Genomic DNA, 23,631 nt, shown 5'->3' with positions numbered 1-23,631 from the left:
TTTCGGAATGTGAGGTTACCTCTTAAGGATAGGATCCGCAAATGAAATTTCTATACAAAGTTTAGGATTGTTATTGACTTGGCAGAATGGCTGAGAGCCGCACCAACTCAGATTGAATAATTATCTGTTAGAATGTTGCTAGGTACAGACGAGGCTGTCGTGTGTGAAATGCAGTGAAGTGTACTGTTGTGGAGGAAATATGGGGCTCCCAATAGCTGTAGCGCACAATATCGTTAGCTGTGATGACTGCTGCCTGCGCCACTCGCTGCTGACAGATAAGATAACTCCCGGTATATCTGGATTGACCTTCACCAACCAAACTCTCCCTACGCCTTGATGAAGTCAAGGACTCCTATTCGCCCCTAGTCTAGCTGTTGGCCTGTTACACCGGTCAGATAACCAGTCCACCGCGGTGCCACTCAAAAATTCACTTGCAGGCGTTTAACTATAACTCTGACTGTTCACACCGCACAATAAGTGTGGCGGCCAGCACATCATGCAGATGTCTTGCTTGAACGATTTTGCAATTCGTTTCCATCTTCTGACAAGCTTACTAGACACTATCCGAAACAATCAGCTCCAAACATCTAACAGAGCTGCTCGCACTGTCTTCTAAACAGTATCTATTGATTGAGATCGGCAGAGGATATACCACAGTTCCTTGAGAAACCCTAGGTGTAACTTCCCATCTATTACCAAGAACTGTTTTCTGACAGCAAAGAGCATACCTAGTAGCATAGCTAAGGCGAATCTCAATAGGCATGCTGCTTGATTGGAAGCCACTTGTGAGGAACGGTGTCAAAAGCCTTCTGGGAATTTTGTACCATGGAATGATCTTCATATTATATGTCGATATCACTTGTTACTTCGTCTGAATAAAAAGCCGGTCGTGTCTTATAAGAACGATATATTCTTAACCCATACTGCTTCTTCGTCAATTCATAGAGATTTTCAATGACGTTGGAACGCAGTGTATGTTCCAAAACTCTGCTACTATTCGACAGCAGTGAGACATGTTTACATAATTCAGCGGATTACGTTTGGGGTGTAGTCCAGAGATCGTGGTGCCACAACAACGTTGGCAACGCGAATCAATGCCAGAGACATCAGCGAGGGCTCGTTTCAGTCCACAGTGACGTACGGGAGGCGCTACCAAAGACTATGTCCATCCTCTCAGCACGGAAGGGCAGCAGCGCCATCACGCTGATGTCACTATAGTGCCTTGGAAGCAACAGCTCTGCCTAGCTGGTGACCTCATCTGAAGGAGACAACATCATTCTACAGGACCAATGTGACAGTTAAAGTTTCTTACGGACTTGGTGATTTAAAAGTCAAACCACTAGAGAACAGTGGTTATGCCTTGCTAGTCAACGACAGCTGTAAATTATAAGTAACTCATGTGGCAAAGGGACGTGTCAAAGTTAAGAAAATATTTTATTCGCTTATGTAATAAACTAATAATTGCTGTGTTATAGTGTGGTGAGTCTTCTCCCATAGGAATTGAAGAATCCACAGTTGTGGGACACGAAAATGCACTGAAGAGTCAAAGAAACTGGTACACCTACCCAATGTCCTGTAGGGCCCTCGTGAGCACTCAAAAGTCCGGCAACACAACGTGGTATGCACTCGACTAATATCTGAAGTAGTGCTCGAGGCAACTTACACCATGAACCCTGCAGGACTGTCCATATAACCGTAATAGTACGAGGGGGTGGAGACCTCTTCTAAACAGCACGTTGCAAGGCATCCTACATATGCTCGATAATGTTCATGTCTGGGGAGTTTGGTGGCCAGTAAAAGTGTTTAAACTCAGAATAGTGTTCCTGAAGCCACCCTGTAGCAATTCTGATCGTGCAGGGTGTCACATGATCTTGCTGGAATAGCCAAGTCCGTCGGAATGCACAATGGACATGAACGGATGTTGGTGATCAAACATATACTTACCTACGTGACACCTGTCAGAGTCGTATCTAGACGTATCAGGGGATCCGTGTCACTTCAACAGCCATCGTGCCACACCATTATGGAGCCTCCAAATGGTTAAATGGCTCTAAGCACTATGGGACTGAACATCCGAGGTCATCAGTTCCCTAGACTTAGAACTACTTAAACCTGACTAACCTAAGGACATCACACACATCCACGCCCGAGGCAGGATTCGGACCTGCGATTGTAGCAGCAGCGTGGTTGGAGCCTCCACCAGCTTTAAAAGTCCGCTGCTGACATGTAGGGTTCATGGACTCATGAGGTTGTCTCCATACGTCCAGCTGCTCGATACAATTTGAAACGAGACTCTTCCGACCAGGCAACATGTTTCCAGTCATCAACAGTCCAGTGTCGGCGCTGATAGGCCCAGGAGAGGTGTAAATATTTGTACTGTGCAGTTATCAAGGGTACACAAGTGGGCCTTCGGCTCCGAAAGCCCATATCTATGATGTTTCGTTGAATGGTCCACAGGCTGCCTCTTGTTGATAGGACAGCATTAAAATCTGCAGGAATTTGCAGATAGGTTGCACTTCTGTTACGTTGAACGATTCTCTTCAGTCGTCGTTGGTCCCGTTCTAGCAGGATCTTTTGTCGGCCGCAGCAGTGTTGGAAATTTGATGTTTTACTAGATTCCTGATATTCATGGTACACTTGTGAAATGCTCGTACGCAAAAATCCCCACTTCATGGCTACATCGGAGATGCTGTGTCCCATCGCTCGTACGCAGGCTGTAACACCACGTTCAAACTCAATTAAATGTCGATAACCTGCCATTGTAGCAGCAGTAACCGATCTGACAACTTTGCCAGAGACTTGTTGTCTGATATAGGCGTTGGCGAACGCAGCGCCGCATTTTGCCGGGTCACAAGAACTTTTTCACACTTTCAAAAATGTTGATGTAACTAAGCAACGACAGTAAGCGGATTAAATGTCAGATTACGTTTATTTTTATTGCCGTTACGCAGGGAAGCTCTTGCCTGGGCCTTGCCGCTGGTATAGTTTACATGCGACCAGGACCTCTCTAGATTTTATACCAGATTTCGAGACAGAGTTTCGTTGTATAAAGTACACAAATATGAGAAAAACGTAGGGAGGAGGCTACGTTTCGCCTTGTGCGTCACTGGCAATTAACGTAATTCGATGACACTTGGATCATACATAGAAAGAATAGTACGGAAGACAACTGAAAGTAACACGCAATGAGACGAACACAATTGAACGTTTATTAAAAGGCAATAAATACACAGAAGTCACTGCCATTCTTGACAGTCCCCTGGCCATTACAAAAGGATGCCGCGTGGGATTAGGCGAGCTGAAGTCAAGGACTGTGCGGCTGGTCCCGGCGGAGGTTCGAGTTCTCCATCGGGCATGGGTGTGTGTGTTTGTCCCTAGGATAATTAAGGTTAATTAGTGTTTAAGCTTACGGACTGATTACCTTAGCAGTTAAGTCCCATAAGATTTCACACACATTTGAACATTTTTGAACATTACAAAAGGAGTGACATGGCTGTTAACGGGGAGTGTGATCACAAAAGACAGCAATGAGCGCTCTGCAACATTCTCTCAAGCTGGACACAAGGTTGAGAGGCGTTCCATTCCTCCACCAGCACGGCTGACAACTGTTGAATAGTCGATGGCGCCTGTGGACATACTGCAATATTTCTCCCCAACGCATCCTGCACATGCTCAAAGGGGTTTAAGTCAGGGGAATGGACAAGTCAGGCCATCCGCCATATATCATCTCATTGCAAGAGCTGCTCCACCTGCGCTGTTCAATACAGTCGCTCATTGTCATCCATAAAAATGAAGTCAGGACCGGATGCACGTTTGAAATTACGCACATAAAGAAGCAGTACAGTGAGATAATAACACTCAACAGTGTGTGTACCTGCTCAAATATTTATATGTCAGTATGCCTATGCAATATTGTTTCTTCCCACACGGTAACAACTGATTGACCTAAACGATTATGTTCGGCTATGTTCCTGGCTGTATTAGGTGTTTACACCTCTCGTCATATGAGGGCACTTTCAGCATCATCGAACGTAGTCGTTTTGTTAGTGTAGCTGTCATGGTGTGGAGAAGCATAACGTATGGGTGTACTGGCCTCCAAATATTCCAGTTACCAGTTAACGTCATTATGAGACTGCATTACTTCCCTACGTTTTCCCGAACGCAGACTTTACTTTTACGGACGACAACGTGCAACCATATTGAACAGCGCAGGTGAAAGAGGTATTTGAACAAGAAGATATTCGGAAAATAGAATGGCCTGCGTGAAACTTTCTGCATCTATTCAAACAATGTACACGGCACTTTAAAATCGCTAACCAAGAGGCTACTACAACCTTTGGGCGACACATCGGACAGATTGTATACTCAGAGTGTCCGAGAGGCGCCTTTTACCATCGACCTGCTCGTCCTCCTCCACTGACAGTGACAGCATTCTGAGAGCACAGTACTGTCTGAGAGCAGTTTCACTGGATATTTTTGTTCGATTTTCATTGCCTACATTTCGCTAACTTTTGATGTGATTTCATAGAAGGAGTGAGATGTCGAAAGTAAATTATGATACTTTTACAGATGCACAAAGTCTATAATGTTATATCCAAATTCACATTCCTGAAACGTCCAGCACTGGTGAACGCTGTATGTTACTCACGTGGTCTGAACGACGTGACTGAAGGAACGCCATGAGATCACCCATCCCATCCCATCCCATATCACACAATGTTTCGCCATCCCTCTCTGTACCCCTGCACGCTCAGTCGAAGGAAATTGACAACAGACTCATAAGAATAGTCTCCTCCCTCCCCGAAACTGTTAGCGTACCTCATCCCCTCCTACACTGTTCAAATGTTCAAATGTGTGTGAATTCCCAAGAGACGAAACTGCTTACGCCATCCGTCCCTACACTTACACACTACTTAAACTAACTTATGTTAAGAACAACACACACACCCACTCGAACGTCCGTCGGGAGGAGCCGCGCAGTCCGTGACATGACGCCTCAAACCGGGCGGCCACTCCGCGCGGCTCTCCCACACTCCAAAATCTATCAGGGAGGAAATATGTGCCGATATACGTTATGAACAAGAGGACATTATATCGCGTAATCTTGACCATGTGTCAGATTAGCCCGATCTTCATGTCCACTGTCCACACTCTGACCAAAGCTCCCTAAAATTCCAGCAGAAAGCATGGTAGAAGTCACGATACACCAAATACCTGTCGTGCCTTTTCAGAATCTGCACTGAGAGGTTCAGCCAGGTGGTGAAGACTAAGCTCAGGCTTCGTAACCCTGCCTGCTCTTCCAAATTTAGGTCTCCTATTGCTTATCTAATTCCATAATGTGAATGCAGGGATAAATTATTTGACAATTCCTTCACTGGTCCAGCCTCATGGCCGTGTTGTTGTGGTACGTTACACCCAGACGTTACTTCCTTCTGTCAGGACCCGACAGTTCTTCTCTTGCTCGCCCAACTGGCGACACTATGCAGCTCCCTTGTTGTGGGGACGGAAACATTGGCGAAGAGTGAAGAGACCGGCTTTACCATGTCGGGATGACGATTGAGAGGTTGTTGAAAAAAAACGTGTTGTGGGATAACAGTGCAATTTATTCGTTACAAGTTTAAACCTTTGGCGTTGTGTAACGGTCAGTGTACAGCAGGGCAATGAGTGGCAGGTGGGGGCGAGCACCACGTCTGTGCGTGACGTCAGAGGCTGGTCAGCTTGGCGCGGCCGCCGGCCAGGTGGCGCGGCCTTAGCTCGAGGCGGCGGTCTGGCGTCTGGTGCAGCAGCGGGCCCACCGCCAGCGTCGCGGGGGCGGCGGGGGCGGCGTCGGGCAGTAGGTCCGGCCGGGGGCGGCGCCTTGCAGCTCTGCACGTGCCCAGCAGCGTGTCCGGCCCTGTGACACAACAACAACACGACCCGATATGACACACTGCGGTGCAGACGTGATGCGAGCAAAGGACTCTTCTTCTGGTGGATCAATGCTGGGATGTAGGAGAACGGTTCTTGGTAAGTTACTCCAACACCTGCAGCGGCTTATTCTGTCGACAAAGATCGGTCTACGCTACAAGTGAGTTTACAAAATATTTTCCCTGTAGAGGTGAAACACACTTTGAAACGAACCCCACCTCTAAGCAGGCATGTAATTCAGTGTGGAACGTATCATTTACCTGATTGTGATCTAAATAAACTGTATAATCACTCCTGAATGAGATTTTCACTCTGCAGCGGAGTGTGCGCTGATATGAAACTTCCTGGCAGATTAAAACTGTGTGCCCGACCGAGACTCGAACTCGGGACCTTTGCCTTTCGCGGGCAAGTGCTCTACCAACTGAGCTACCGAAGCACGACTCACGCCCGGTACTCACAGCTTTACTTCTGCCAGCACTTGCCCGCGAAAGGCAAAGGTCCCGAGTTCGAGTCTCGGTCGGGCACACAGTTTTAATCTGCCAGGAAGTTTCTTGTGTAATCACTAGTTAGGATATCATTCAGGCAGATTCAGTGAAACTCAGCGAATGTATTAAGCAACTGAGCACTGGCAATGCAGTTATGTCACACAAAGCAATTAAATAATATCACCACTTCGAATGCAACAGATATACAGAGATGTTACATATTCAGTCCCAGAAACGCTTCAGTGCAGCCGCAGTGCCTTCAGACATATAGCCATAACAAATTATAAATTAAAAAAGTTACTCGTTGCAATATTTACATGAAGTTCTGACACTGCCTTGTCTCCAGAATCTTCAGGGTAACCTAAACGCGGACGCTCCCGTCTTTCAAGATGACAGCAATCATATTTACAGAACTGCACACGTAAGTCTGTTGTTTTATATACACTATGTGATCAAAAAGATCCCGACACCTGGTTGAAAATGAGGTACAAGTTCGTGGCACCCTCAACGACAATGCTGGAATTCAGTATGGCGCTGGCCCACCCTTAGCCTTGATAAAGCTTCCACTCTTGCAGACATATATTCGGTCAAGTGCTGGAAGGTTTCTTGGCGGATAGCAGCCCATTCTTCGCGGAGTTCTGCACTCAAGAGAGGTATCGATGTCGGTCGGAGACGTCTGGCACGAAGTCGACGTTCCAAACATCCCAAAGGTGTTGTATAGAAATCAGGTCAGGACTCTGTACAGTCCAATCCATTACAGGGGTGATATTTTCGTGTAACTACTCCACCACACCGTGCATTATGGACAGGTGCTCAATCGTGTTGAAAGATGCAATCTGTGGTGTCACCGCCAGACACCACACTTGCTAGGTGGTAGCCTTTAAATCGGCCGCGGTCCAGTAGTATACGTCGGACCCGCGAGTCGCCACTATCAGTGATTGCAGAACGAGCGCCGCCACACGACAGGTCTAGAGAGACTTCCTAGCACTCGCCCCAGTTGTACAGCCGACTTTGCTAGCGATGGTTCACTGACTAAATACGCTCTCATTTGCCGAGACGATAGTTAGCATAGCCTTCAGCTACGTTATTTGGTACGACCTAGCAAGGCGCCATTATCAGTTACTATTGATATTGTGAACTATGTACCGTCAAAAGCGACGTTCGTTATTAATGGATTACAGTTAAGTATTCCACCAGCTAAGTCCTTTTTTCTAAATTATAGTTTCCTGGTCCTGTTCCAGACCTCACGCCAGCCTGCGTGAGCTAAAACGCGTGCCTTTCTGTCTCCTCTGGTAACCCTGTGTTGGCTCTCCTGCCAACCACAAAATGGGTGACGAGGCACAACCGCGTTCTTATCGATATTGCCCTGATTTACTTGTGTAATGGCTTCGCCACAATCTCCAGATGTATTGTCCGAATTTTATCGCTTACGTAATCAGCAGATGCCGGCCTTACTGGATGCCCTTGGACAGCTCGTCCAGGGTCAACGTGCGATGCAGAACCATGTGGCAGCAGCCGCTTCACCGATAACGCAGCCACAACACGCTGTTGCACCAACTTTTCGTCCTTTTGATGCTGCACTAGAAAGCTGGACGGAGTGTTCACGCCAATTTGGATTCCATCTCGCCGCCTACAGAATTCAAGGTCACGAGCGGCAGCCTTTTTTGTTATCTTCAGTCGAGGTGGACACGTACCGTGTGATAGTCAAATTATTTCCTCGCCGCGACGTAGCAACTTTATCCTACGAAGAAATTTTGTCTGCATTAGATGCAGATTTCAAAGAATCAGTCAATGTAGTTGCCAAACGGTATCCCTTCTTTCGTACAAAACGTACGGCAGGCCAGACTAATCGGAAGTGGGTTGCAACCCTGCAAGGCCTTACTAGGGATTGAGCTTTTGAGTGTCAATGTGGGCTCCCTTATTCAGATACTATGGTACGGGATGCAATTGCACAGAACGTTTCTGATGTTCGTATAAGGGAACAGATTTTTAAACTAGTAAATCCTTCCCTTCAACAAGTGATGGACATATTGGATCGGCAGGACACACTTGACTTTGCTCAGGAATCATTTGAAACTTCGCCAGCAGTGTGTCAGGTGGACCGGCCCGCCGGGCGAGCTGCACGGAGCAGTAAACAGCCCTCGCGCCCGGCCGCGCCGCTGCCGCCATGCTCTCAGCCACGTGTGCCGCGCCGGCAAGCAAATGCAATGATCAAATCATGCCCGCGGTGTGCTACTAAACATTCGAGTGAGAATTGCCCGTCACGTCAAGACATTTGCTTTTATTGTAATAAAATAGGACATGTTCAGAGTGTTTGCCAGAAGAAGCTCAGATCGGAAGCTCAAAACCGTTACAGGCACTTTGCTTCGCGCCGGAATCGGAATGGAACCAAGGATACTCAGGCTCGCGAAACTTCGCCCATGGAAATTCATGTAGTTCATTCCACTCCGCGCAGTGCCACTCTCTAACAGTGACTGTGTTCGTCCCAAAAATAGTGTGCGTCGACATCGCCGGAACTCCCGTCATGTCGCAATTGATTATGTACTAGTGTCAGTTCACATTGCACGAGACAGTCTCTCTTGTCGTCAGCAGGACAATAAACTTTTTGTAGACTTGGACATTAACGGCCAAGTGATACCATTCCGCTCGATACCGGAGCTGAAGTTTCACTGATCAATCAAGACACTTAGAAACTGCAGGGGACACCTCCGTTGCGTGCCGCAAATGTTAAGTTAACTAGCTATTCAGGTCAAGAGATCCCTGTTAACACGGTGCAGCCTTCTTGCAACATACAAAGGACAAACAAAACTTGTGTCATTTTACGTCCTTCGTTCTTCTTCTGCAGTGAACTATAGCAAATCAGGTCCTATCAGTGAATCAGACTGTGTCTTTAGAGAGTGTTTCTCGTATATGTGAAGAATTTGCAGACATTTTTGCACCGGGTCTCGGTTGCGCTAGGAACTATAAAGCACACTTGGATCAGAAAGTAAACGCGCAACCGAAATTTTTCAGAGCGTGCAATGTTCTCCATGAATTGCGTGATGAGGTCGCAAAAACATTACACGATTTGGAATCACAAGGTGTGATTGAACGTGTGCACGCTTCTCTCTGGGCATCACCCATAGTAATTTTGCCAAAACCTTCCGGCGAAATGAGACTTTGTGTGGACTTCAAGGCAACAGTGAATCCACAACTAGTGATTGCAACTTTTCCTTTACCCCGCCCGGAAGATCTTTTTGACAAACTGGGCCCGGGTAAATATTTTTCGAATTTGGACCTAGCAGATGCCTACTTGCAAATACCGGTGGACGAAGAATCCCAGCGCATTTTGGTGGTTAACACGCATCTTGCGTTGTATCAATTCAAACGACAGCCATTCGGGTGTACATCCGCCCCTGTATTGTTTCAGCAATATCTACAAACTGTTTGTGCGTCGGTCCCTACTGCAGCAAATTATCTGGACAATATTGTGATCTCCGGAAAGACGGAAGAAGAACATTTGGCCAATCTCAGAACATTATTTCAGGTCTTGCGACGAAATGGTCTTCGCCTGCGGAAGGACAAATGTGTGTTTTTTTGCTCGTAACTTGCCATACTTGGGACATGTACTCAATGCCCAAGGCATACATCCCAGGCCAACGCACCCCCGTGCCATACAAGACTTGCCGTCGCCGTAGAATTTGAAGCAGCGACAGAGTGTGCTGGGAAAAATTAATTATTATCGCCGTTATATACCACACGCCTCTTTCATTTCAGCTCCGCTTCATCGCTTACGCCGTAAAGGTGTTCTGTTCGTCTGGATGACGGAATGCGAGCGCGCCTTTCGCCAGTTGAAATCGGCGTTGCTTTCCAATACGTGCCTTACGCCATTCGATCCCCAGAAGCCTATTTTGTTGATGGTGGATGCATCGGATCTCGGGATCAGTGCTGTGTTTGCGCACAACGATGGATCGCACGATCGCCCTATTGCCTTTGCGTCCGAATTGCTCTCGTCTGCGCAAATAAATTATTCACAGATCGAGAAAGAAACATTGGCTTTCGTATTTGGAGTTACAAAGTTTCATTATTTCTTGTATGGTCGTCACTTTACCATAATCACAGACCACAAACCTTTGACATCGCTTTTTCATCCGACCAAGCCTGTACCTCCACCTACAGCGCAGAAATTCATTCACTGATCTATTTTATTCTTGCCGTACCGCTACGATATCTTGTATCGGTCCACTGCTAAGCACGGAAACGCCGATGCGTTGTCCCGCTTGCCTGTTGCTGAGGATAGGGCATTCGATTCCTCCGAACTTGCTTGCATGTTCATTGATGCGCAAACCGATGACGTGGTCGAATCGTTTCCGATTGATTTTCGTCGTGTAGCTACAACCACAGCTGCCGACCTTTCCTCGCTCCCGTTCTGCGTTTTGTTGCTACGCAATGGCCCTTGTCAAAGTCACGGATCGGGGACCCGTTGGTTCGCCGATTTTTTGCTCACAATGAAAGACTTTTTGTACGACGTGGTGTTTTGCTGTTGCGTTCTGATAATGATCAGTCTAGGGTCCTGGTACCACGTTCGTTACAGTCCTCTCTCATACAGCTTCTCCACCAAGGATATTGGGGTATAGTGAGAACGAAACAACTTGCTCGTCAGCACTGTACTTGGTTCGGAATCGATGCCGCGATTACTAATATGTGCTCTTCTTGTATGGTGTGTGCCGAACAACAATCAGCACCACCGTGGAAATTCTTTCCATAGCCAAAAGCCACTTCCCCTCGGCAACGCTTACACATCGATTTTGCTGGTACATTCTGGAATGCTCGATGGTTGGTTGTGGTAGATTCATTCAGTAATTTTCCTTTTGTTGTCCGGATGTCTTCCTCGACGTCATCTGCCACCATCCAAGCGTTATCCGCTATCTTTTGCATTGAAGGTCTTCCACAGACTATTTTTTTCCGACAATGGCCTACAATTCATGCCCACAGAATTTCAGTCATTCTGCAAGGCCAATGGTATTCAACATCTGACGTCCGCACCGTTTTCGCCACAGTCAAACGGTGCCGCTGAACGATTGGTCAGGACATTCAAGTCACAGATGTTGAAGCTAAAAGAGTCGCATTCTCGGGAGAACGCGTTATTGCTCTTTTTGTCCTCGTATCGCTCTCAGTCCCGAGGTGGTGGCTCGCCGGCTGAGCTGCTCCACGGTCGTCAACATCGAACCTTGATGTCTTTGCTACATCCGCCGTATCAGGTCCCCGTGCCGAGGCAGACATCTGCTTTTGCTCCAGGCAACGTTGTCTACTATCGACACTACCGATGTTCACGGCGTTGGCTCGAAGGGCGCATTCTTCGCTGCCTCGGACGCGCTATGTATCTGGTTTTGGGGGCCTCTGGTGAGGTGCCTCGGCATCTCACCCAGCTGCGCCTCTGTCGTCGCACGGGATCTGCCGCTCGCCGTCTGCTTTCAGCGACGGTGCCGTCCGGTCAGCGCCCCGGGGACCCAGCTACTGGCTCGCCTCAGCCCCAGGTGTTACCGACGCTGCCTTCCATTTTGCCCCATGGCGACGCGCCGCCGCCGCCACCGCCGCCGCCGGCGCCTGTTATCACGCCGGCAACGCCCGCAGTGGACGCGTCGCTGCAACCGCCGGGCGCCTCCCTGGGTCACGCGCCGCCGATAGCTTCCCTTGACCAGTTGTCCTCCGACATGGAACTCTTGCCCGCTCCGGACCATATGTCGTCTTCTCCCGTCGGGTGCCCCGCCCCGATGGAGGTCGACCCTTCGGCCCCTCCTGTCTCTCTACGGGCGCATACACCGCATGTTGGCGTGCACCCTGGGGCAGGTTTTCAGGCGTTTCCTAGCTCCCCGCGGTCCGAATGGCAGGGTGCGGGTGGCACAGTCTCGCCTGTTGTTAGGCTCCCCACCTCGTCGCATACGGCTACAATGGGGTCCTCCACACGGCGGGCGGAAGCCTTATGCCACAACCGTACGCCGATTTGCGGGGGAGGAATGTGGTTTCACCGCCAGACACCACACTTGCTAGGTGGTAGCCTTTAAATCGGCCGCGGTCCGGTAGTATACGTCGGACCCGCGTTTCGCCACTAACAATGATTGCAGACCGAGCGCCGACACACGGCAGGTCTAGAGAGAGTTCCTAGCACTCGCCCCAGTTGTACAGCCGACTTTGCTAGCTATGGTTCACTGACTAAATACGCTCTCATTTGCCGAGACGATAGTTAGCATAGCCTTCAGCTACGTCATTTGCTACAACCTAGCAAGGCGCCATTATCAGTTACTATTGATACTGTACCGTCAATACCGACTTTCGTCATTAATGGATAAAAGTTAAGTATTCCACCAGCTACGTTCGTTTTCCTAAATTCTAATTTCCTGGTCCTGTTCCAGACCTCACGCCAGCCTGCGTGGGCTAAAACGCGTGCCTTTCGGCCTCCTCTAGTAACCCTGTGTTGGCTCTCCTGCCAACCACAAAACAATCGTTATCCACGAATTGTTCCTCAAAAGTGGGAAGCAAGAAGGCGCTAAAACGTCAATGTAGGACTGCGCTGTGATAGTGCCAATCAAAACAACAAAGGGTGCAAGCCCCCTCCATGAAAAACACGACCACACCATAACACAACCGCCTCCGAATTTTAATGTTGGCACTACACATCCTGGCAGATGACATTCACCGGGCATTCCCCATACTCACACCCTGCCGTCGGATCGCCACAGTTTGTACTGTGATTCGTCTCCCCACACAACGTTTCCCCACTGTTCAATCGTCCAATGATTACACTCCTTACACCAAGCGAGGAGTCGTTTGGCATTTACCGGCGTGTTGCGTGGCTTATGAGCAGTCACTAAACCATGAAATCCAAATTTTCTCACCTCCCGCCTAACTGTCATAATATTTCCAGGGGATCCTGATGCAGTTTGGATTTCCTGTGTGATGGTTTCGACAGATGTCTGCCTATTACACATTACGACCCTCTTCAACTGTCGGCGTTCTCTGTAAATCAACAGACGAGGTCGGTTCAAATGGCTCTGAGCACTGTGTGACATAACTTCCGAGGTCATCAGTCTCCTAGAACTTAGAACCTAGAACTAGCGATAGTACCGGTCGTGCGGTTCCAGACTGTAGCACCTAGAAACGGTCGGCCACTCCGGCCGGCGACGAGGTCGGCCTGTACGCTTCTGGGTTGTACGTGTCCCCTCACATTTCCACTTCACTATCAAATCGGTAACAGTGGACATAGAGATGTTTAGGAGTGTGGAAATCTCGCGTACAGACGTATGAGACAAGTGACACCCAATCACCTGACCACGTTCGAAGTCCGTGAGTTCAGCGGAGCGCCCCTTTCTGCTCTCTTACTATGTCTAATGACTACTGAGGTCGATGATGTGGAGTACCGGGCAGCAGGTGGCAGCACATTTCACCTACTATGAAAAACGTATGATTTTAGGGGTGTCCGGATACTTTTGATCATACTTACCTTGGCTGGCCAGATAAATCAATCGGTCTTAAACCCGTAGACGACATGTGGGGCTATTGGGAAAAGCAGGTGGCACTCAACTGTCGACATTCCCATGATTCGATAGCTTTATGAGATCTAATAATCAATGAGTGGCTTCAGAATAATATAGCATCTCCAACGAAACTCGTGAACTACCTTCTTCGACAAATTGAGGCCATCTTACGAGTTTCGAAGCAGTATTGCTCGGTACTAGCGTTATGTCTCCAGGGCTGACCGACGTTTTGTCAGGTGAGCATACAAAGCGCTATAAAATATCTCCGTGGAGGGGGTCAGACTGCGGCATTCCGAACGAGGGGGGCCGTGTCCGGGTCAGGTCTGCTGATGTAGGTGGGGGGGGGGGGGGGAGGGGGTGTCGCCACCCTTCTTCGCACACGGTCTCCAGCGGCCTGATGTTCCTCGAAAAGTGGGCCACAACCTCTGTGAAGGCCGATTTGTACTCCAAAATTCGTGGAGGCGTTCAGAGAGCTGTTTCAGCAACCTACAAGTAACAAAACCGCGAGGAAGTCATCAAAACGTAGTTTTGTACACTCTCATTGCTCAGCTGGACGGTCTTGCCAGGAAAGACGCTAACTCCAGTAACATTTTCTGGTCTACTGAACCTGAACCTGGAGAAAAAAAAAGGTAAGCATCCCAGTGAGTCCCGCACTTGCCATTCGATTTAGGGACTGGTAACCATCCAGCACGTGACGGTGTCAACATATGCACTAACAGTAGGATTTGTGTACCGGTTAGATTACTTCATTCTTTTGCATATTATTGAACTACCCTTTACGACCAGAGTTATATACTGAGTAGCCTTTCCTGTGTATCACCGGAATTCCAACCAGTTTCAAACAGTCCACCGCGATATTCTGTGCATGCAAATTTTTCATCTTGCAGTAGCAATCACATCCAATGCCTTCAATTATTATTCAGTAATTCTAGTTAGTGATTTTCAAGTATTTCTTTTCTCATGAGTTCGCTAAACACCACATATGAAGTGCTTAGATCCTCTTCTGTCGTAGTTGTAGTTCAGTCTGTGTTTCACTTCCACACTATGCCGTAGCCTATAAGTACTGTCTCAGAAATTTCTTTCTCAAGGATAATTTCTCATACCAGTCATCGTCTTCCAGCAAAGATTAGTCTCTTTGCTTGTACTCGTTTGCTTCTCACGTTCTCCTAGCTTCGTTAGCCAGGCGTTGCTCCCAAGGTAGCAGAATTCTTTCAGGTCGTGTGCCATTGATCGCCAAGATCTATGTTAAATTCATCGCTTATCTGATTTCTGGTACTTCTTATTAATTCCACCTTCCTTTGATTCACTCTCACAACAGTAGACTGCTCAATAGACCGTACATGGCACTGAACCGTTCCAGTAACTCTTCCAGTAACATTTCCGACTTTGATAAATGTCGGATTGTAGCCTAAAGCGATTGCGGTTTATCGTATCGTGACGTTGCTACTCGCGTTATTCGAGATCCAATGCCTGCTAGCAGAATAAGAAATCGGTGCGTTCAGGAGGGTAATGCGGAACGCCATGCTGGATCCCAACGGCCTCGTATCTCTAGCAGTCGAGATGACAGGCATCTTATCCGCATGGCTGTAACGGATCGTGCAGCCACCTCTCGATCCCTGAGTCAACAGATGGGGACGTTTGCAAGACAACAAACATCTCCACGAACAGCTCGACGATGTTTGCAGCAGCATGGACTATCAGCTCGGAGACCATGCCTGCGGTTACCCTTGACGCGGCATCGCAGACAAGAGCGCCTGCGATGGTGTACTCAGCGGCGAACCTGGGTACACGAATGGCAAAACGTCATGTTTTAGGATGAATCCAGCTTCTGTTTACAGCATCATGATGGTCGCATCCGTGTTTGGCGACATCGTGGTGAACGCACATTCGAAGCGTGTTTTCGTCATCGCCATACTGGAGTATCACCCGGCGTGATGGTATGGGGTGCCATTGGTTTCACGTCTCGGTCACCTCTTGTTCGCATTGACGGCACTTTGAACAGTGGATTTTACATTTCAGATGTGTTACGACCCGTGGATCTACCCTTCTTCGATCCCTGCGAAATCCTACATTTCAGCAGGATACTGCACGAACGCATGTCGCAGGTCCTGTACGGGCCTTTCTGGATACAGAAAATGTTCGACTGCTGCCCTGGCCAGCACATTCTTTAGATCTCTCGCCAATTGTAAACGTCTGGTCAATGGTGGCCGAGCAACTGGCTTGTCACAATACGCCAATCACTAATCTTGATGAACTGTGGTATCGTGTTGAAGCTGCATGGGCAGCTGTACCTGTACGCCCCATGGAAGCCCTGTTTGACTCAATGCCCAGGCGTATCAACGCCATTATTACGGCCAGAGGTGGTTGTTCTGGGTACTGATTTCTCCGTGTCTATGCATCCAAATTGCGTGAAAATGTAATCACACATCAGTTCTAATATGATATATTTGTGCAATGAATACCCGTTTATCATCTGCATTTCTTCTTGGTGTAGCAATTTTAATGGCCAGTAGTGTAGTTTCGACTGGGCAGTTTGTGACCAGTCTGTCGGTTGGCGTCGGGCAGGAAGTAAGTCCCAGTCACGTGGAGTTGGGCCTGAGCCGCTGGTGGCGTGCACGCTCTGTTGGAGTGTGAGGGGCTGCCTATGAGTGCTACGAAGTTAGTCGCCCACCGATCTTGGTCATGAGAGTTGAATCCTCACTTAACCTTCTATCGAGCCTCAGCTGTTTACATTTGTTCGTTTCATCCTGGTTGTCGCTTTTGGGTCATTCCCGCGAGCAACAACATGTATGTTTTCAAGTCGGATATGATTTCAGCCGTCTTCCTGTGGAGTTTAACTTAATTATTCCCTGATATTGAAGTTGACCAGCGATATCTTCTTCCTTGTGGCCGTTGACGTTCCGGTTACCTGCCCAGGTCATTGACATAATTTTAGGCAGTGTATTGTCCTCGTCGTGTTGTTGCTGTCCAGCGTGGCGTGTAGTTCGACAGCTGAGGTTTTGTTGGTCGTTGTGGGCGCCAATGTTTTGTGTGTCGTTGTATTGAAAACCTGTGGTCGTTTTGCTGGTTGCGTGGAGCGGAACTGATCTTGTTTAGTGGTCGGTTGGCTGTCTGTCTGTTGGGTTGCCTTCAGATTAAGAAGTCGTTGCACAGGCTGACTGTCTCACTTAAACGGGCGTCAATGTTACAATCCCAGGCCGACCCTTGCTAACTTCTGAGCGCCGTTTCTTGTGTGTTACATAGTAATTTCCCTGTTCGGGTTTTAGTTATTTGGTTGATGTGTGGCCTTCAGCCGAGATCAGTATCTCTTAAATTAATGTTCTTGTCTTGCCTTTAAGGGATGAGATTGTTATTCTTTTATATGGAACCTTTAGTACAATTTTACATGAGATGTTTTAAGATAAGGCTATCTGCCTTTTAAACTGTAACTCTCTTTCTAGACCTTAAGCCGTTAAACATATTTTGTCGGTGTGTGCCCTTCAGCCGAATATTAATATCTCTTAAATTAAAGTTCTTGTCTTGCCGTTAAGTCATGAGATTGTTATGCTTTTGTTTTGAGATAAGTCCTTATGTCTAATGATTGAAATTCTTATTGCTTAATATGTGGCCTCCAGCCAAGTTCCATTAAAATGAAATTGCTAAGGCCTTCAGCCTGTTTAGATTGAAGATTTAGAAAATATTCTTGGGTGAAACATCCAAAAGAATCTTGCATTTCAATTTCTTGTGTAGGCTTTGTGTTTTGAATTTTGAGCATGGCCTTCAGCCGATCTAAGGTTAATCAAAGGAGGCCGATTAAAGTTTTGAGTGTTTCACATCCTTGTTGTAATACTGACTGTTGATAAATAAACTTTGTATGTTGAGTGAAACTGACAGCAAATTATTTTGGTCCCTTTTCACAACCTAATCCGCTGTGTCCTGCTAGCTCAGGAATTTCACTAGGTCTACGACTTTTTATCGGCTGTTTTTTCCCAAAGTTCGGGACCTGACTGTGAAAAACTTGCAGGTCAAATTACTGGCCATCACCTTTCACTACTTCCTCCCATCTTTCAGGCGGCGTACGAATCTCGTTGTGGAACAACTTTGTGTCTTTAGAGGATATCCGTGAATCGATACAAATTAGCACTTGGCCATATGAGGGGAAATGCTGGGCAGCCTGGCCGTGTACCACTGATCGAAAAAGGTGGTAGCTTGAGGAATATCTGGAGAAAACGGTAGGTGAGGTAACACTTGCCATTTCAACGTTTCTAAGTACGGTTTGGCGTGTTTAGCGACATGGGGTCAAGCACTGTCATGCTGCGAATTCACCTTTTGTTGTCCGTCGCAGTATTGTGTTTATCAGTGCTCAGCTCAAACACATCAGTTACTTTCGATAACGATATTCTGTGACTGTTCAGTAGCTTCGAAGACCTCCAGTCTTCCACCGCCATTCCTCTTTAACGTCAGAGTCACCGTTCTTGAAGCGTTCTTTTACTAACAGGTGCCTCTCCGTAGGTCTTACCCAGCGTCGTACAAGGCTCAGGCGCGGTGTTTCTTCATCTCAAATCAGAAAATTAAAACTTCCTTCAAATAAATAGAACTGGGCTTGTACGTTGTCATATTCAGTCGAGAATAACTGTATGAACCAATCGCAAAACGAGTAATGTATTGATGATGTTATGTTTACAAACTATTAAGCTTATTGTACCGAGCGTGGTGGCGCAGTGGTTAGCACACTGGACTCACACTCGGCAGGACGACGGTTCAATCCCGTCTCCGGCCATCCTGATTTAGGTTTTCCGTGATTTCCCTAAATCGCTTCAGGCAAATGCCGGGATGGTTCCTTTGAAAAGGCACGGCCGACTTCCTTCCCCATCCTTCCCCCACCCGAGCTTGCGCTCCGTCTCAAATGACCTCGTTGTCGACGGGATGTTAAACACTAATCTCCTCCTCCTTATTGTATGAGATTTACAGAGTGTTTCAAAAATGACCGGTATATTTGAAACGGCAATAAAAACTAAACGAGCAGCGATAGAAATACACCGTTTGCTGCAATATGCTTGGGACAACAGTACATTTTCAGGCGGACAAACTTTCGAAATTACAGTCGTTACAATTTTCAACAACAGATGGTGCTGCAAGTGATGTGAAAGATATAGAAGACAACGCAGTCTGTGGGTGAGCCATTCTGTACGTCGTCTTTCTGCTGTAAGCGTGTGCTGTTCACAACGTGCAAGTGTGCTGTAGACAACATGGTTTATTCCTTAGAACAGAGGATTTGTCTGGTGTTGGAATTCCACCGCCTAGAACACAGTGTTGTTGCAACAAGACGAAGTTTTCAACGCAGGTTTAATGTAACCAAAGGACCGAAAAGCGATACAATAAAGGATCTGTTTGAAAAATTTCAACGGACTGGGAACGTGACGGATGAATGTGCTGGAAAGGTAGGGCGACCGCGTACGGCAACCACAGAGGGCAACGCGCAGCTAGTGCACCAGGTGATCCAACAGCGGCCTCGGGTTTCCGTTCGCCGTGTTGCAGCTGCGGTCCAAATGACGCCAACTTCCACGTATCGTCTTATGCGCCAGAGTTTACACCTCTATCCATACAAAATTTAAACGCGGCAACCGCTCAGCGCCACTACCATTGCTGCACGAGAGACATTCGCTAACGATATAGTGCACAGGATTGATGACGGCGATATGCATGTGGGCAGCATTTGGTTTACTGACGAAGCTTATTTTTACCTGGACGGCTTCGTCAATAAACAGAACTGGCGCATATGGGGAACCGAAAAGTCCTGTTTTGCAGTCCCATCGTCCCTGTATCCTCAAAAAGTACTGGTCTGGGCCGCCATTTCTTCCAAAGGAATCATTGGCGCATTTTTCAGATCCGAAACGATTACTGCATCACGCTATCTGGACATTCTTGGCGGTACAATCTGTCTTAGACGACACTGCGAACACCTCGTGGTTTATGCAAGATGGTGCCCAGCCACATCGCACGGCCGACATCTTTAATTTCCTGAAAGAATATTTCGATGATCTTGTGATTGCTTTGGGCTATCCGAAACATACAGGAGGCGGCGTGGATTGGCCTCCCTATTCGCCAGACATGAACCCCTGTGACTTCTTTCTGTAGGGACACTTGAAAGACCAGGTGTACCGCCAGAATCCAGAAACAATTGAACAGCTGAAGCAGTACATCTCATCTGCATGTGAAGCCATTCCGCCAGACACGTTGTCAAAGGTTTCTAGTAATTTCATTCAGAGACTACGCCATATTATTGCTACGCATGGTGGATATGTGGAAAATATCGTACTATAGAGTTTCCCAGACCGCAGCGCCATCTGTTGTTGACAATTGTAACTACTGTAATTTCGAAAGTTTGTCTGCCTGAAAATGTACTGTTGTCCCAAGCATATTGCAACAAACGGTGTATTTCTATCGCTGCTCGTTTAGTTTGTATTGCCGTTTCAAATATACCGGTCATTTTTGAAACACCCTGTACATACCACCACCTGCACCATCACTTGCCGATACTGGCATGTACTACAAAAGTTGACGACCCAGCACTTTCGTTACCGCGTCGGTGGCCTCAAAGCTACCAGGCGGTATTCAATATCGCACTGGACAGAGCCTGTGGCGTTACGTCTTGGCAGTACAGCTTAAAGGATTTGGGGTACTCAGGTGAAGTCTGTATTGGCGAGCAGTCATTAGGATGCACATGTGGATCAGCAGTGCAGCAGCTTCGTCTGTTGTATCTGTAAACGTTTTCGCGTCTCCTCTTGCAAGCTTTGTAAACATGTTAGGTACCCTTGGGATACATGACATGTGAGCACCCAGAGTTCACGAAAGTAACTTACTTTTAAGTGCATAATTTTTTAAGCACGTTTGTGACTCTTAGGCAGAGGTACAGAAAAATATACAGGAATCGGAGTCTGCTGATAGAAAAAAGCTTTTTAAACGACAGTGCTTATCGCCCACTGCGCTTTATACCATATAGGCAGCAGTTGGTTGTTGCCAGACATCGAAGAAACACAGTTGGCTCTGCCAAGCGTAATCGTTGTAAGGCACAGTCGTAGCCCTGTTGGAGTTTCTACCGGGTAACTCTGGCCGGGACGGGAGTCGACTCACCTGTGAGACTCCGCGCGTACCGCTGCCGCTGGCGGCGCAGCTGCTCGTCGACGCCGTCGTCATCGTGGACGCCCGGGTGCAGCGTGCAGCGGTAGCGGGGGGCGGAGGCGGGGGGCGGCAGCGTGCGCGAGCGGGGGGCCGCCGCCCTGGAGGCCTCGCGCGACGCGCGGCGCACCGCCTCCAGCGCGGCGCGGCGGGCCGCCGGCGGCAGCTCCAGGCACGCCTCCTGCACCACCTACCAACAGCAACAACAACGTTAACTACAGCTGGAGCAGTGCAGCGGGACGCTCGTCAGCTGTGCGTACCCCACGGAAAGCCACCGTCGCAACTGAAACTGAGGGAACAACACAAATATCAAATTCGTTCTTTGTCAGAGAATCCCTGTACAACGCAACATGTGTACGTTCCCGTAAGATATGGCCATGAAAACAATAAAACGTATCACGCATTCGACAGCAGGTTCTCTGCATTTCCAGTTGTGTACCCACAATTTGAGGGTTGTGGATAATTCACGAGGAGCAAAGAACCGACGAAGACGTGATTCAGTTTACAGCAGAAAGACAAATATGAATGGGTATCTCACTGTGAGTAATGCTGTATAGAGTTCGGCGATCGGTGCTGCTTTTAGTACATGAAATGAATCGTTAATTAAAAGATTTACGAAAGAAAAGATGATAGTGGGTTGGGAAGCAGTTTCTAAACACACGCATCAAAAAAGTTTTGTATCACCTCTGTTCCGCGAGTTCCGGAACCTGTACAGAAAATTGGAATAGAGATCAACATAAACATCATTTTCGCCCTTTTTATTGCTCATGAAAACAACACATCGCATGTTGTACCACCATACAGCGAAACCTTCAAAAGTGGTGGTCCAGATTGCTGTACACATCGGTACCTGCAATACCCAGTAGCACGTCCTCTTGCATGGATGCATGCCTGTATTCGTCGTGGCATACTATCCACAAGTTCATCAAGGCAGCGTTCGTCCAGATTGTCCCACTCCTCAACGGCGATAGAGCATAGATTCCTCAGAGTGGTTGGTGGGTCAATACGCCCATAAACAGCCCTTTCCAATCTATCTCAGGCATATTCGATAGGATTCATGTTTGGGGAACATGCTGGTCACTCTTCGAAAATGGTTCAAATGGCTCTAGGCACTATGAGACTTAACATCTGAGGTCATCAGTCCCCTAGAAATTAGAACTACTTAAACCTAACTAACCTAAGGACATCACACACATCCATGCCCGAGGCATGATTCGAACCTGCGACCGTAGAAGTCGCGCGGTTCCAGACTGAAGCATCTAGAACCGCTCGGTTACAGCGACAAGCTGGCCACTCCAGTCGAAGAGTCTCATTATCCTGAAGGAAGTCACTCACAAGTTGTGCACGATGGTGGCGCAAATTATCGCCAATATACTCCCGATATGGTTGCATTATCGGTAGGAGGTTGGTATTCACGTATCGTACAGCCGTTCCAGTGCCTTCCATGACCTTCAGCGGCGTCAGTCGGCCCCACATAATGCCACCCCAAAACAGGAGGGAAGTTCCCCCTTGCTTCACTCGCTGGACAGTGTGTATTAGGCGTTCAGCCTCATCGGTCAAGGGAACGTGATGCTTATCCTGAACGGTCCATTAGGCATGTTGTTAGCCCATCTGTACCGCGCTACATGGTGTTGTGGTTGCAAAGATGGACCTCGCCACGGACGTCAGGTGTGAAGTTGTTCATTATGCAGCCTATTGCGCACAGTTCGAGTCGTAACACGATATCCTGTGGCTGCACGGAAAGCATTATTCGTGATGGCGTTGATTTCAAGGCTCTTTCGACCAATAATCCATAAGTAGCGGTCATCCACTGCAGTAGTAGCCCTTGGGCTGCCTGAGCGAGGCATACCATCGACAGTTCCTGTCTCTCTGTATCTTTTCCATGTCCGAACAACATCGCTTTTGTTCACTTCGAGGCGCCTGGACACTTACCTTGTTGAGGGCTCTTCCTGGCACAAAGTAACAATGCAGACACCATTGAACCGCGGTATTGACCGTCTAGACACGGTTGAACTACAGACAACACGAGCCATGTACCTCCTTCCGAGTGGAATGACTGGAACTGATCGGCTGTCTGACCCCCTCCGTCTAATAGGTGCTGCTCATGCATGGTTGTTTGCATTTTTGGCAGGTTTTCTGACATCTCTGAACAGTTAAACGGCCTGTGTCTGTGATACAATATTCACAGTCAACGTCTATCTTCAAGAGTTCTGGGAACGAGGGTGATGCAAAACGTTTTTTGATGTGTATAATAAATATTAGGAGGATGTAATTTGGCTGACGCGGTAATCAGTACTAGGAACCGAGAATAATCCATAAGGTATTGTGAGTGTCTGAACACTAGTTTGGATGCATTTTGGAATACATTTCACCACAACTTTCAAGTGTAAAAAGAGAAGTCGTAAGGGACGCTATTCAGCCTCAGGAGATTCTTTGAAGAGTCCAGACTTTTTATTTTATTTTTTTCCAAAACGTACAGCTACTAAATTCATACTCGATACCTGTGAAGCCATCCAGTAGCCGCATAAAAAATTCATTTACACGTACGCAAATTTATACTCACCAAA

The 23,631-nt window shown here is 47.7% G+C and overlaps 1 protein-coding gene across 1 annotated transcript in view; it reads right to left on the bottom strand.

Moving 5' to 3' along the window:
• Positions 1–5,585: 5,585 nt before the first annotated feature.
• LOC126355634 (uncharacterized) overlaps positions 5,586–23,631 on the bottom strand; it is a 459,686-nt gene continuing 441,640 nt past the window's right edge. The window contains exons 14-15 of the mRNA XM_050006000.1: positions 21,020–21,254; positions 5,586–5,893 (exon numbers count right to left, since the gene is read on the bottom strand). Coding sequence (XP_049861957.1) covers positions 5,703–5,893; positions 21,020–21,254 — 426 coding nt within the window. The 3' untranslated portion in view covers positions 5,586–5,702. The remainder of the gene's footprint in view (positions 5,894–21,019; positions 21,255–23,631) is intronic.

This window comes from Schistocerca gregaria, chromosome 3 (assembly GCF_023897955.1).
Source record: "Schistocerca gregaria isolate iqSchGreg1 chromosome 3, iqSchGreg1.2, whole genome shotgun sequence".
In the NCBI taxonomy this organism is placed as follows: domain Eukaryota; kingdom Metazoa; phylum Arthropoda; class Insecta; order Orthoptera; family Acrididae; genus Schistocerca; species Schistocerca gregaria.
This window is presented reverse-complemented; position numbering and strand designations above follow the sequence as displayed.